The 15,235-nt window shown below is 40.9% G+C and overlaps 1 protein-coding gene across 1 annotated transcript; it reads left to right on the forward strand.

Moving 5' to 3' along the window:
• The first annotated feature begins 1,513 nt into the window (after window positions 1-1,513).
• Window positions 1,514-2,116, forward strand: PEBP4 (phosphatidylethanolamine binding protein 4). Its single transcript, XM_018560841.1, has one exon. It carries the CDS (start codon window positions 1,514-1,516, stop codon window positions 2,114-2,116), a length of 603 nt encoding a protein of 200 aa, XP_018416343.1.
• Window positions 2,117-15,235: the final 13,119 nt, after the last annotated feature.

Here is a 15,235-nt window from a genome sequence, read left to right on the forward strand (position 1 = left end):
TCCGGCAAACGCATTAACCAGTCACAACCCCTTTAATATTCTATTATCTGTATCACTAATTCGCAAAACACAAAATCAGACATTGTACAGTAGCAAAAAAAAGTAACCTCTTGCCCTTTGTTCTAACTGTGATGTCTCATTACCTTTATTTTAGACTACAGGCTGTTACAGTTACATGTTTTCTGCTCAGGTTATTGCAGTATAAATCAGTCAGCTATGTACAGTTCACCTCTATAGTTGTATTGGTCTCCATTGCCTCTGGCTATTCATTTGGCCTGTAATGCTCATTAGTGCAATTAATAAACATTTTCTGTCATTCCTGTTATGCAATGGCAGGATCTCCATCAAAATGCCTGGCAGGCTTTATAAGCAGTTAGCAGGGATCATTTTCTTGGAATATGTAGATTTGGAGGGGCTCCTCATTAGAGGAATCACTCTGCTCTCTTGTCATTTCTGATGAAGCCATCCGCTGGTTTGACATGATGTGGCAGAATTCCAGCAAGCAGCTCCTAATTAATCAGCATTTTCCATCACAGACATGGTGCTATGCTTTCTGATATAGTCTTAAAAGGACCATACACAACTAATCCCAACCGATCCCTGAAAGTATTTGACTAAAATGTGTTTTAACTTTTGCTGTTAGCCTGGGCAAAAAAAAATTAAAAAAAATCACAGATTTTATTAATATTTATGTATACCAGTAAAAGCGTTTTGGTATACTTGCTTGATAAGTGCAATAAGAAAACCTATTGATCCTGCCAGTAATCCAGCGAGCTTCTAACATCCACCCAACTCACATCTAGGAACTAAAAAACACCCCCTTCCCCCATTTTACAGAGATTATTATTATAATACAGGATTTATATAGCGCCTACAGTTTGCGCAGCGCTTTACAATATAAGGAAGACATTACAATCACAATACAATTCAAGGCAAGATGGTAAGGAGGGCCCTGCCCGTGAGGCCTTCCAATCTAAAGGGAGGGGCAAGTGATACATGAGGAGGTGGCTGTGTGGGGATGAATTGCTTTAGAAAGTGATGGTTCAGTGGTTAGGTTGAGGTGGGATAGGCTTCCCTGAAGAGATGAGTCTTTAGGGATCTCCTAAAAGCAGTCAAGGTGGGAGATAGACGGACAGACAGTGGCGTAACAATCGCCATAGCGACCCAGGCGGTCGCTATGGGGCCCGGGCACAGGGGGACCGCTATGGCATGGGTGCTGGCTGTCACAGACACAGCTCAGCAGCGGCCATGGCGCATTTCCCCTCATAGCCGCTGCGGAGCTGTGTCAGTGACAGCCAGCTGCTGCTTGCATAAGTGAAACTATTATGAAAAAACCTAACTTCTTCTAGATAAGGTGGTGAAACCGCTAACTGACGAAGTTATCACAAGCTACCGTGATAGAGAAAACTGATAACACCACAGTCATGTGAGATAACATAATTTGAAGTAACCTCGGGTAGAAACTGCCATCAGACTGCTGTACACAGTATTGTAGATGGAATCACCTGCAAAAATGGCAAAGCTGTTTTTTACATTTCAAATGTTCCTATCCACGGCATTCTTCAACTTGACCCATCCTGTTTTCTGTGACTTTCATCCTATAACTGGAGATGATGCCAAATTTTGTCAACGTGACCTTCATGTAATCTACCCCGACATCGGAGATGTTTCTTGTATGTGTGTAACAAACTGCTTTGGCTGTCCCCGATGCTCAAGAAAAGTCCAGGGCTCTCCATGGATTCGATATTCTCACGCTGAACCAGAAAAGCTGTACACCTTGATTATGGTGGATCCAGATGCTCCAAGCAGATCCAACCCAATACACAGATTCTGGAGGCACTGGTTGATAACAGATATTCCAGGTGATGTTCTCCTACAAGGGAAAGTGGTAACTGGAACTGTTACATCTCCTTACTATCCACCAAGCCCACCAGCTCATACTGGATATCACAGATACCAGTTCATGCTATACGTGCAACAGCCTGGCATTTCTCCCTCTATCCTCCACAGTGAAAGATCTCTAGGTCCCTGGGATCTCTATGCTTTTGTCCACCGCTGCAGACTGGGAGATCCTGTTGCTACAACTCAGTTTATGACCAGAAATCCACATTTGTAGGATACCATCATTTTCAAATACAGCAAATTCTTGATATTACTTTGTGGTATGTCTCTTTATAATATCTTGTAGTCACTGTAGTACCTCTAAAACCAACTTTCTTTTCATTTTAGATCTGGGGAGAGTTAAAATCACTGAATTGTTTTTTGTTAACTTTGTCTAAATAAAATTTACCTTTGCTTTTTGTCCTGTGAAACTCAACAGGAAGTGAAAGGATATATTTCTAATGTTAGGGAAATAGCTGCTTATAGACATTTGACCCCATTGGAAGATTTCTCCTCTATTTCTGTTCTGGTGGCAACTGACAATTTCGCATTTACACCCACTTTCAGTTCCAGAGACATTACATTGGTTATCACTGTCAGGACAATTAGAGGAGGTGAATCTCCCTAACAGGGACAGAGACATTAAAAACCTGACAGTGGTTCTATCCCTTTACTACAGTACTCTTTCCAAAATATAACTGTGTTAGTTACACAGTTATATATGTATGTGATAATCACACAGCATCCCTGTTAAAAGCAAATATTAATTAGCAATATTTACTTTGGTTACTATAGCCACACCACATCTACTATGGAAATTGTTGCAGCATTGTGAAAAGTTCTGAGTGCTCTGTTTTTTAAAATAGTTGAGATATAAGTACCTAAATCAAAAACATATTATTTGAACCATGCCTGGAGTCAGTTCTCAATGCAGAGTGGGGTGCCTTTTCATTACATTGTTAATTTATACTGTATCTAAAGCAGAAACTTTTTTTATGTTTTGGATACAGCATGGAAGTGTTGGAACCACTATTGGGGTTTAATTGCTGCCTGTGACTTACTGGTATGATTCACACTCTCTTTTAGTCTTGGTAAGACAGAAAGTGATGGAAAGCTGGTGTTTACCAGAACAAGAATAGAGGGAAATTCTTCCAATTGGGATACTGGCTCCCGTGACAACTCTTTTAGAGGTGATTTCCTCTCACTTAATGTTGCGTCTTTGGTATAGCAAGTAAAGAAAAATCTTCACAATGGGGAAACAATTACAGGAGATTAACCATTCCCTACGTTAGCCACAACAAAAAAACAAATTAGTTTAACTTTAGATACACATATCATTAGTACAAGAGTTTGAAGAAACAAGTTTCCAAGTTAAAGTGACACTAAACCCAGGAGTTAAATCTTAAGAATGCATTCAAGTACCTTAACTATTAACACAATGTATCTTATTTGTGTATCACTCAGCTGTAGATCCTCAAATCATCTCTGAATTGGTGCTGACACCGTCCTTCCTTCTGGAGGGTGACTACTTTTGTTCCTCATGGTTCATGTGTGTTGTAAAGTAGTCACTAATCTAAGCTTGCTCTCATGACGGACTACAATATCAATATAAATTAGCTAAATAAACATGCAATTATAGTCCATCACAAGAGTGAGTGTAACGCTTAAGCAACGGATTCTTATGGATCTCAACTGCGGATAGTGTGAAGGTACTCTTCCTTCCTTTTAGCTGTCAAACATTACGATTGACCTGAGATTTATGAACGGTGATCAGTCTGCAGTTCCACGCGCTGACGCCAATTTAGAGGGGAGGCGATCGAGGAACTGCTCTACATCATGCACCGTGAAAGCAAGTTATATTCAGGCTTCACCCTAAGTATTCACTTCATACCTAAGAAGCACAGTTAAAGGAGAGCTATGAGGAGAGTGAAAATGACTCATCCTCATAGTTCTAGCCGACCTGTAACAATGAAACTGTCACACGTCGGCTCAATAGATCGGGAAGTGAGCGAACACATACCGTCGCTCGCTCACTTCTCGATCATGTCCCTGCAGAGAGCCTGCAGGGAGCCTGCAGGGATTCCCACCTCCCCTGTCCGATCGGACAGGGGAGGGGGCGGGTACAACTGGCTCTGCCTCCAGACAGGCAGAGCCAGCTGTCACTCACGCAGCTGGGTGGATCTCGACAGTAATGTCGGGATCCGTCCCGGCTGTGGCGATCTCAGTATACCGCGAGCTATAGCTCGCGGTATACTGAGCTTTGGGTGATGGGAGGACACTAGTTTGTGTCCTCCCGTGACCCTGGGGAGAACTATGGGGAAAAGCACTGACCCCATAGTTCTCCTTTAAGTATTTCTCATGAATAAACAGAGGTAGGGTATTAACAGGTTAATCTGTAAAAAATAGAAGTGACCTTGTATTCAGGCCAATCTTGATTGAATCCTCAGGTAGGACATTATCCTACGATAACAGAAGGTTTGTATAAGATTCCCTCTATGGAGTAACCAGGGTGATGGGAATTGTAGTTTACACACACTCGATGACGGAATTATCCCCAGATTCCCTGTCTCAATTGTTTCTCGTAAACCGTACTCATGTAACAAAGGAACGAGGGTCACCTAGCATTGGTCAACAGTCAGTAAACAGATGGCTGGGAGTTGTAGTAACAAATGCTTATGTTACAGATGAGGTACTTATGATGTCTCAACTCAGAGACCGATTCCATGTTTCATATAGTACAAGAAGAGATTCACACACAACAGGTAGCGGTTATTTGTTATTCATCCCAGCGTCAATGCCTAGTAACCAGATAGTTGGGACTTGTAGTACTACTCACGCCCATCAGGGTGTGATTCCTATGGTGGCACAATCAAAAATAAATACAGTAGTTGATAATTGTACTTGCAGTTTGGAGGCAGTGAAGTGTGATGATTCCTCTCCCAGGTTGATTCTAACAGCAAGTCAGAGGGTCTTCCAGGGTCCGGACAGCAGCAGGCGTGAGTATTCCATGAAGTGTAGCAATAGAGTTCAGGGTGCACAGACATGTAGCCTAGGTGGCAGTATGGCTAAGCAGGGGGATTGCTCAGCGTCCAACATCAACATCAGTAGGACGCTAAGCAACCACAAAGCCCGCGGCTTTAAGCCGACAGTTAGTGCGTGAGGGTGAGGAGCAGCGCAGCGGAGCTGGACGTCTGCAGACACCCTCGCTGGATCGAACAGAGGTGAGTCTGTTACAGTGAGCTTGGAGTGGTGGCTACTTTATAACACACACAGGGACCATAAGGAACAAAAGTAGCCACCCTGCGGGAGGAAGGACAGTGTCAGCACCAATTCAGAGATGATTTGATAATCTACAGCCGAGTGATACACAAATAAGATACATTTTTGTTAGTAAGGTACTTGAATGCATTTTTAAGATTTAACTCCTGTGTTTAGTGTCACTTTAAGAAGAGGTATAATATTAACACAGCTCATCAGACATTCCACTGTTTCTGCATACCTGTTTCAATAGAAGAATATGTACTTTCTGATATATTTATCATACATATAATTCTTTTTTCATCCTGAAAAAAAAATAACAAAAGTTCTCACAAAAGCATTGCTTTAAAGAATCGTTTCTTAAACAATGTCTCAGGACCCAATTTAGGTTGCAGACGTGTTTAGTATAAAATCACGCCTTGAGGTTATGTCCAAATACAAAATCTGCATATCACTAGCCATTGTGATACCACACTATGATTGACAGCAAGGACACATATGTAAAGCTAGAACACGTGCAAGGCCAAGGGTGGAGGCAGTCACCCAGACAAGTTTATGAAATGAACACACCTGTCATTAGTTAAAAATGTCTACTACTAAAAGAAAAATACCGGCTAACAGTGGAAGGGTCCCGCTTACCCCCCCAATCCTCCTCATCCTCCCTCTCTCCACACATTCTCTCTAGAAGCACTGTATTAATCGTATTGTCCTTCTCTGACCCTGTGGTCTTCAAGCCAGATGTTCGCTTAGGTACAGGACAGCGATCCAGTTTCCAGCTAGTATCTAGAAGTCACATAGTAACATAGTAACATAGTAACATAGTATTTGAGGTTGAATAAAGGCACAGGCCCATCAAGTTCAACCTATTGCGTGTATGCATGTGATTCTGCATGTGTATGAGTCCCTGTGAGATCTTGTTCTTATGTGTACCTGTATCCCTGAATGTTACGGTCTCTGAGGAATACATCCAAATGCTTTTTGAATGATTCAACACTCAGCTGAAATCACTGCTTGCGGCAGCGAGTTCCAAACACTAACCGCTCTAACTGAGAAGAAGGCAGCAGCTCAAGGACATCCTTTCTGTCGATTGGTGACCAAAACTGGACCGCATACTCCAGATGAGGTCGAACCAGCGATCTATAAAGTGGTAAAATTATAGATTTGTCTCTACAATACATCCCCTTTTTAATACAAGACAGTACTCTGCTTGCATTGTTTGCTGCAGCCTGGTAATTGCAAGCTATTATTCAATCAAGCCAGACATACTCTATCGAGGTGGAGGTGGCGATTACCATAGCTTAACCACTTTCTGAGATTTTCTAGCAGATCTCTACCAACAACACAGCAGATATAACGCTTCTGTGAAACTAAATGTCCTCACAGTAATTACTGAGTTGTGAAGCTGGGAGTGACCCCCCTGGGGAACTTGTTAAAGTTTGATTGCCATGTAATCATCACAAGGCATATCTGTATCCCTTCTGTATTCTATCAAAAAAAAAATTGACAAGGGTTCCACTTTAAATACAGCACATTGCTTCCAAAAATTGGCTGTGGATATGCATGCATCATTACTTTTAAGCACTTACTAAGATTATTCTAACATATACTTAAACCAGAATGAAATATGAGCCTCAGGAAAGTCATTCATCAAATATTATACAGCCACATGGACACATGTACTAGAATTCTGTGTTCAGACTAGTTTAATGCCCATTATTAACATAAGAAAATAGTTGTATCCTTCAGGCAGTATTATTTACACAGTACAATGGTAATGGTAATCACTTATAATGTGGGACTTTAGTGACACTCTGTGGCAATAAATAGAACTGCCACCTGAGTAGGCAATACCATACTAAACAATTCATCTGACATTTAAAAAAGTTTCACATAAACGTTAATAACAACAGCACTTAGCGTAAATATTCTCTTCTTTGACTTTTCTATATTCTGTTGTGTTACTTACCATAAAATGTGTTTCTTGAAGCCCTTTAATGGACACAGGAATCTAGTACTCCTTAGACATTTAGGTTATTCTGCTGCCTTTATGAGGTTTGGACAGTGGCAAACAACAAATTTTACCCCCTTAGTGACAGAGCTTTAGAAATGTCTTTAGTTCCTGGGGACCGGCGCACTTTTGCCATTTTTGCTATGTGTTTGTTTAGCCATAATTTCCATCTTCCTCATTCATTGCAACTACACATATTATACACCATTTTTTTTTTAAAACAAAATTGGCTTTAAGTTGATATGACATAGAAAAATTCTTATTATTTTATTTTAAAAAACACAAAAAAATGCAAAAACATTTAAAAATAAAACACATTTTTCACAGTTTTGGCAATAATAATGTGTACATAATAAGTGTAGCTTATTAATAAAACATTATCTTATTTGTCCTGATTTATAGGGGATATCATATGTCTGAAATTTCAGTTTATTTTCGGAGTTTGAGGTCAGAAATTACAAGGAGTGAAATACAATTTTAGAATGCAAAAATTTAAGAATATGATCCCTTGAAAAGTGGATCCACAAGCTAAGTAATACACATCAAATGCCCTCCAGTGTTCAGAGATATGTCAGCAACCTCCAGATCCCACAAGTTAAGTAACACACATCATACTGCCCTCCAGACTTAGTGTTCAGAGATATGTAATCAACTTCCAGATTGCTATCACATTGCCATAGGCTACTTGCTCTTTATTCACTAGTGGAGCCCGGGGATTCCGGGGATCCTGGCATACGCGGAGGTGTGTGGTCCGCTCGGACTGCGGGCGCCTGCCGCGTGGCAGGCCGTGATGAGGAGGCTTGAGAGGATCTCGTGTCCGCTATAAGATACCTTTTCAAGGTGCCAGAATTCACTTTTTTCGCACCCGAGGATCGCTGACCTTTCCTCCCCATAATGCTGCACCGCCGGGTAGAGGTTCAAAGGATGGTTAGTGTGAATAACGGCAAGTTGTCACGGGCTGTAGCGGGAGCTCTGCTCAAGTGCGACCGTTCAGCGCCATGCGTAAGCCACGCCCCCTTAAAACCTTTTTTTTAAGCTAGGGGGCATTAGAGGGCTATTTTTTTTATTTACAGGGGCTTTAGATATTAAGTATTCTGAGGAGATACTGTATTCTCCTCAGAGACACTTAGTATCACTTTTTTAACACACTGATTCGGCTTGCAGCTCCACAACACAGTGAGCTGCAAGCCAGTTCAGTGGCTGTAACAGCACTGTGATCACTGCTATTACCTATCACAGTAATCACAGTACTGGGACCCCTAATTTGCTGTTGAGGGCACCTATATAAAATGGTAGGTAGGGAGGAGGATATATTGTAACACAAAAAGGCATGCAAGTCAACAGAACCAGAAGGATTGCAAAGGAGTCTTTCCAACTGACACTCCAAGGTTTTTTCATGGGTGTAGTAGCTATACTGCAGTCTACCTGATCAGTTAGGAAGATAATACAAGGGCAGACCCAAAAGGACATCTACCCTTTGGAGTCAGTAAATCAACTGTTCCCTTCCGGCTATGCAAGATACAAGCTTAGATAACTTTGAGACCATTGCAGCTTTACCAAAAGGTTTCAGACATTTGTATTAAAAGCTCCAGAACACAAAGATCTATCCTCAAAATGGAGTGGGTTCTTTTAACAGAGTTGATCCACACAGACATAGATTCACAAATCTGAGTTATCAACAATAAGGGATGGACAGTTACAAACTGAGAACCATATAAGGAATCTATCTAATAATCAGTTAAATCCCCAAGGCTTAAAACATTATCAACCTTGTCTGGTGGTATGTGTGCTAGGTGGATGACTGGAACGTTTACACTGGGTTGAGACCACTTACCAGTGATTTTTTATTTTCAAAGGAAAAAAGCTCCTTTACCTTATGGGGAAGAAGCCATGATTCTACAGGTTGATTACAATACATGTAGTGGAAGGTTTTACATACAGAGTGTGTTGGGAAGGACCGCACTATACCGAGGGGCCTTGACAAGGCAGTGCGGCTTTTACATATTTTGCAAAAGTTTACTTTATTATAAAGAACACCTCAATTTCCCAATAAGTCCCCCCTGCAGACCCACACATCCCTTTTGTAACCTCCCAATGTTGAGGGCATATGGTTCAGGAGAAAATGATGGAGGGGGCACACACTCACTGCATCCTTGGATAAGGGCCTGGTGTGGATTTTGAAGGGGAACATGCTGGGGTTCTTCTAAAAGGGACAGTACCATGGCTTTAAAAAAATCATGCCATGCATGTTTCAGCATTGGAGATGAACTATAATGGGAATTAGAACATCTTGCTGAATACTCCTTTCCTGTGCTTTTTGCAATTGCTGGTCAGTGGGAAACTATTTAGTATATTGCCATCACTCCTTAATGAGATTTATACTTCCAAGGGCTATTTTGCTTAAAAGTAGTATTTCACCTTGAGTGTCGGTAAGATTGATGTCTGAACCTTTTACTGTGTCCTTCTATGGAATCCAAATTCTTGCATTCTTTTTTATTAATTCTTTATTTACAAAAAATGTTTCCAACATACAGTAAAAAAAAAAAATGAAACTTAGATATTGAGACCATACAAGGACAGCAATGGGACAAGCTCAGACAATTGAATTTAGCATATAATCTGAAATATTAGTAGCAGCCACAACGGCCAATTGAAAGGGACATATTCTACCACATTAAAAATGATTCCCGTACTGACAGGGAGCTAAGAGTAGTATATGGAAGACATCGCAGGGCCAAGAGTGAGGGGAGGAACAGCGGAGGGCTATCTGGTACAGCCTCCTAGAGGCACAACAAATGAGGTAGTATACTCTCAAGAGCTCAGAAGAGTTTCAAACTCTGGAGAATAAATGAAATCTTGCCAGTAGAACCAGTACTTCTAGAACTTTTCCTCTCTATGATGTAGGGCAGCTGTAAGTTCATCCATGATATGAACATCTTCCACCAGTGGTGGAGCGCGGGAGGATCCAAGTGTTTCCAATATAATGGGATACATGCTCTAGCTGCGTTGACCAGGTGTAATAAGAGAGAGCTTGTATATCTAGTCTTGGAGAGTGGAGCTACACAGGTTCTTGTTTTTAAACCATTCTAGTGTAGCTTTAGATGTGTGTTTGGAGACATTGGCTCAGAGGTTTTCATCTTTCTGCTTATAAAATCATCATCAATATTGTGCTACCACCACCATGGTTTTCTCATGGTGATGAGTAGCGTTGAATTTGCATTGCATTTTGCTTTATTCTTTCTTCACTCTCCAGAGAACTTTTCATGTCTCCCATGTGCAATCTGACACTGCAATTGAGATTTGATATACATTTTTTTCAGGAAAGGCTTTATTCTTGTAATTTTTCTATGAAGGCCAACGTTGCAGAGCATCGCATTGATGGTTGCTCTCATGTTAACTTTGGATCCGCTCCTTTGTAGTAATCATTGGCCTCTTGATCTCCTTACCCAGGGCCGGCCTTAGGGGTGTGCGAGCTGTGCTGCCGCACAGGGCGCCATGGCAACAAGGGCGCCGTGCGGCCGACACAGCTCGTCCTGGGGGCGGCTTCTCTCCCCCTCACCGCTGGAGACAAACACTGGAGCGATCGTCTGTCCCCAGTAAATAACTGGGGACACATAATACTAGCATCACAGCCTGTTCATTCAAGATTTCCTCAATGGGGAAAAGGACTCAGTACAGAGGCTCCTCCCCATTCAGAAACTGCTGATAGTAAATATTTGAATGGGAAGCCTCTGTACTGAGTGCTTCCCATTCATTGAGTGCTGAGGCTGCTGAAAAAGAAACTGAGGATTTGGTGTCCTCAATTTCTTTTCTATTTTAAAAGGGAAATGTCAGGGGTCTGTTTGGACCCCTAATATTTTACGAAGCCCCCCCCAACAGTAAAAAATAAATAAATAATAAAAAAATAAAACATTTTGAAAAAATTAATAAAACATTAAAAAAATGATTTTAAAAAAAAGTGAAAACAGCCCCCCGCCCCCCCTCACACACACACACATACGTATTATTAGACATGTGCGAAGACTACAAATTATTTTCAGATGAAATGAACGAAAACTAAAAAAGTTTTCATTTGTTTCATCAAACAAAACACTTTTTTATGCTATTTTGGATTCAGCCATTGGCGTGTTCTGGAGGCAGGGCGCATGACGTCATATAACACCGCACGTGTTGGGCGCCGCCATCTTGGTGTATACCTAGGTATACATCAAGATGGTGGGGCCAATATCGGCGTGTGACGTCACGCTCCCTGCCTCCAAGATGGTGGCACGCATTCACAGAACACGCAGTTGGCCAACATGGCCGCCACACATTCTCAAACAAATTATTATTATGTGCCTTAATATATGTTTTCTATTTATACTTTTCTAGATGCACGTACTTGAAAAAAGGGATCGGCATGACAACCTGACACTTTATTTTTATAGACTCTATTTTAGTTTGACATTTATTGTTTACCTTCTGTTGTTTTATTTGATAAGAATACTTACATTGTGCCTACAAGTTTAATATCTTTGAATAAAAGTTTTATTTTTATCATACTTTTTAATATGTTTCTTTGCGGCTTAACAAAATAGGAGTCATTAAATGATGCGGATATTGGGGGAAAGGGGTGTGGTTACGGGGGTGTGGCCACTAAAGGGTGTGGTCACTGAGGGGCGTAGTCACTGAGGGGCGATGTCAAGTTTTCTCGCACAGGGCGCCTAAAGGCCTAAGGCCGGCCCTGTCCTTACCTACTCACTCAGATTTAATGGACAACGTCTAAGAAGAGCAGCAGTTGTGCCATATTGCTGCCGTTTTTAATAATGAATTTTTCAGTGTTCCAGCAGATGCTCAAAGTTTCTAATATGTTTTTTATTTCCTGACTTGTTTTTATAGATCCTTGGTCTTTATGAATGTATTAATTCAACTTTTTTCTCTAATAAACTATGGGGTCTTTTAGAAACATGTATTTATTTTGAGATCATGTGCCTCTTAAAGTGACACTAAACTCAGGAGTTAATTCTTAAAAATGCATTTAAGTACCCTATTAGCAATGTGCTATCCCCACTACACATTACCCTGTGAATTGTATAGCTCGACATGCAGCTTATCCTCCTATTCTGCAATAAGCCAGACTGGATGAAATTTTGAAGCTTTATTAACCAAACAGGGTGGGGTGAAACTGGTTAAAAAAAAGAACATGAAACATGCAATCAATATATGAACATGTAAATAAAGTGATAGCTCACAAATAGACTGTAAAACAAGTCTGTCATTACCAGTGATGCTACCTGAAGGTAAATTTGGGCTTAACTCCAAACATCTGCTCAGGATGGCACTAGATCCTCCTCTCCTCGGTTCCAGGTCCCAGAGTGCAATTGTTTCCTTCTTCTTGGACTGGAGGTTGCTAGGAATTTACCATAGAAAAAACAGTCTGCTCTGTTGTAAATAGAGATATGTTCTCTACAGCACCATCTTGTGGCCGATTTTGAGATGGTAGGTAGGTAAGTCAATACATTTATGCCTGTAAGGTCAGAACAAACTAAAATGTATCTTATTTGTTTATCACTCAGCTGTAGATCCTCAAATCATCTCTGACACTGTCCTTCCTTCTGGAGGGAGGCCACTTTTGTTCCCCACGGTCCCCGTGTGTGTTGTAAAGTAGCCACGGCTCCAAACTCACACTCTGTGAGTAGGAAGGACAGAGATCTGCTCAAATGCTAAAGCCACATACACCCCATCTCTATTGGAAGATTTTTCATCTATTCCTGTTCTGATGATAACCCAAATATGGGGATATTCTTTCTCTTTCAGAGATAACATTCACCAGGACAAATAAAGAGGGTGGATCTCCCCTAATGGGGACAAAGACAATAATAAAAGCCTGATGGGTGTCCTAATCCCTCTCCACTCACTTTAAGTGAACCCATGTCATTTCTAACATAATACTGCCTACCACTACAGTGCACCACAATCTGGGTTACCTATTTTACAATCTTTTTTAGTATACTGTATATAGACTGGGAAGGCAGAATGGTGGATCACTATAACCCATGCCCCTTATAATCATGCCAACCTTTTGGCCTCATCCATAGATCACTACACCAGCCACCATACTATGCACACCACAGATTTTCCCTCTACCACTAAATTTATGGGGACTGTTGGCAGCTATGCAAAGAACTCCATCCAACTGTACTTTCAGAACCCTCCTTGTACCCGTTAGAAAGGTACATATCTGAAATAATTGAAAAAGCCTTATAGTTCAGAAGGCCGAGTGCTACAGCTCGCGTTATACTGAGATCGCCACAGCCGGGACGGATTCCGACATTGCTGTCAAGATCCACCCAGCTGTGTGATTGACAGCTGGCTCTGCCTATCTAGAGGCAGAGCCACCTGTACCCGCCCCCCGGGGGGAAATTCGTGCAGGGAGCCATGAGTGACAGTCACGTGACACTTCCCGATCTATAGAGCCGACGTTTGACAGTTTCATTGTCACACGTCGGCTCGAACTATGAGGTTGAGTGAAAATCACTCACCTCATAGTTCTCCCTTAAAGCTCATTTCCAACCAAAATATTATTTTTAATTTTATTTTTTTTAATTTTTAACTGAATGGGCACATGTAAGAACCTCTGTTGGGTTTTTACTGCCACCTGTGCCCCCATTCAGGAGATTTACTCTCACTTCCTGTCAATGTGATCTTTCTCTAATAGGAACAGAGGCACATTTCATTATTAGAGTGAGGAAAAAAATAAAACATCTGTCAGAGTTTTATTGCCCTCTACACCTCCCTGCCCTACTGCCACCCACATCCTGTTATTTATTGCCCTGGTGTCATTAGGACAGGGGCATATTTATACACAGTGAATCTAACATACACAAACATTCACAGTGGATAAATCATTCAGATGCATGTATTTTAAATGGCAGTGACAGATTCATCACCAGGGAATGTTTGTTGAAAGTCACATTTACTGCTTTATAAATATGCCCCTAAATGTGGGAAAATCTCCCCAATGAGGACACAGGCAGTAATCAAGAACTGACATTGTTGTGACGCACTACATAAAAAAAGTTTGTCTGGAGTATAGCCATAAAATATATTACTGTATATCCAACAAGGAAAAGACCAAAGCTATTTTGACATACATTACGTAACAATTAACCCCATCTTACAACATATTTGTCATGAGAAAGACTTACCACATAAGATATTGCAGAGTACAGAATATTATGGGATATAAAAACATAATGTGTTCATAGACCTCACAAAGGAAAGAGACCCTGGGCACTCTATAGCTGCTAGTTTTGATGGCTTTTATTTAGTACATTGCATCAATAGGGAGGGCAACTGCTGGTACCATACAAATGAACTATTCAGAAGATCACTAATAGAAGGAATACATTTAACAAGCTCAGAAGCTCTCGGTTTAAAACACTATAGTGGTCAAAGCTGTAAAAGTGTAAACAAATAAAATCGAACAACAAATAAACAATAATTTAATTCCAGGATCCTTCGGCTCGCTTTGGCTGCCTATGCCCTCCGGTTCAGTCGAACTGAAGGGCTGCTGTACCGGCTGCAAGAGTGGCGCTCGACTTTTGAGTGAGGTTGTGAGTGACAGTGCAGCAGAAGTGGTGAGTATTTCAGAAACAGATACTGTTTTTATTTTTGCTAGGGCAGCATTTTTTTTTTTTTTTACATTTTATATTATTGTAGTTGGGCTTGATTCACATAGTGGAATTTACATTAGTGGATTTATTCACAATTGTATTCATTGCTATTTTTCTTTACATTTTGCATTGTTATAGTTATACATTTGCTTGCATTTACAACCTTGACCACATGGTGACATTGTAGTGCTTTATTATTGACTTCTGTACTGAGTAGGCTATAGCTGCTGACATTTCCTTCAGAAAATACCAGTTCCTTGGCTATCATGCTGATTACGTAGCCTGCATAGTTTGTTAGTTCCAGAATAGCTGAGCATTTTAGGAGGTTTGACATCACTCTTTTTTTTGTTTTAGGCTAGAAGTACCATAGACAATCTTGCACATTGCATTTTCAGACAAACCTCAGCATTGTCAGTGTACATATTGCTTTCTG

This window comes from Nanorana parkeri, unplaced genomic scaffold, assembly GCF_000935625.1.
Source record: "Nanorana parkeri isolate BGI_ZX_2015 unplaced genomic scaffold, ASM93562v1 scaffold481, whole genome shotgun sequence".
Lineage (NCBI taxonomy): Eukaryota > Metazoa > Chordata > Amphibia > Anura > Dicroglossidae > Nanorana > Nanorana parkeri.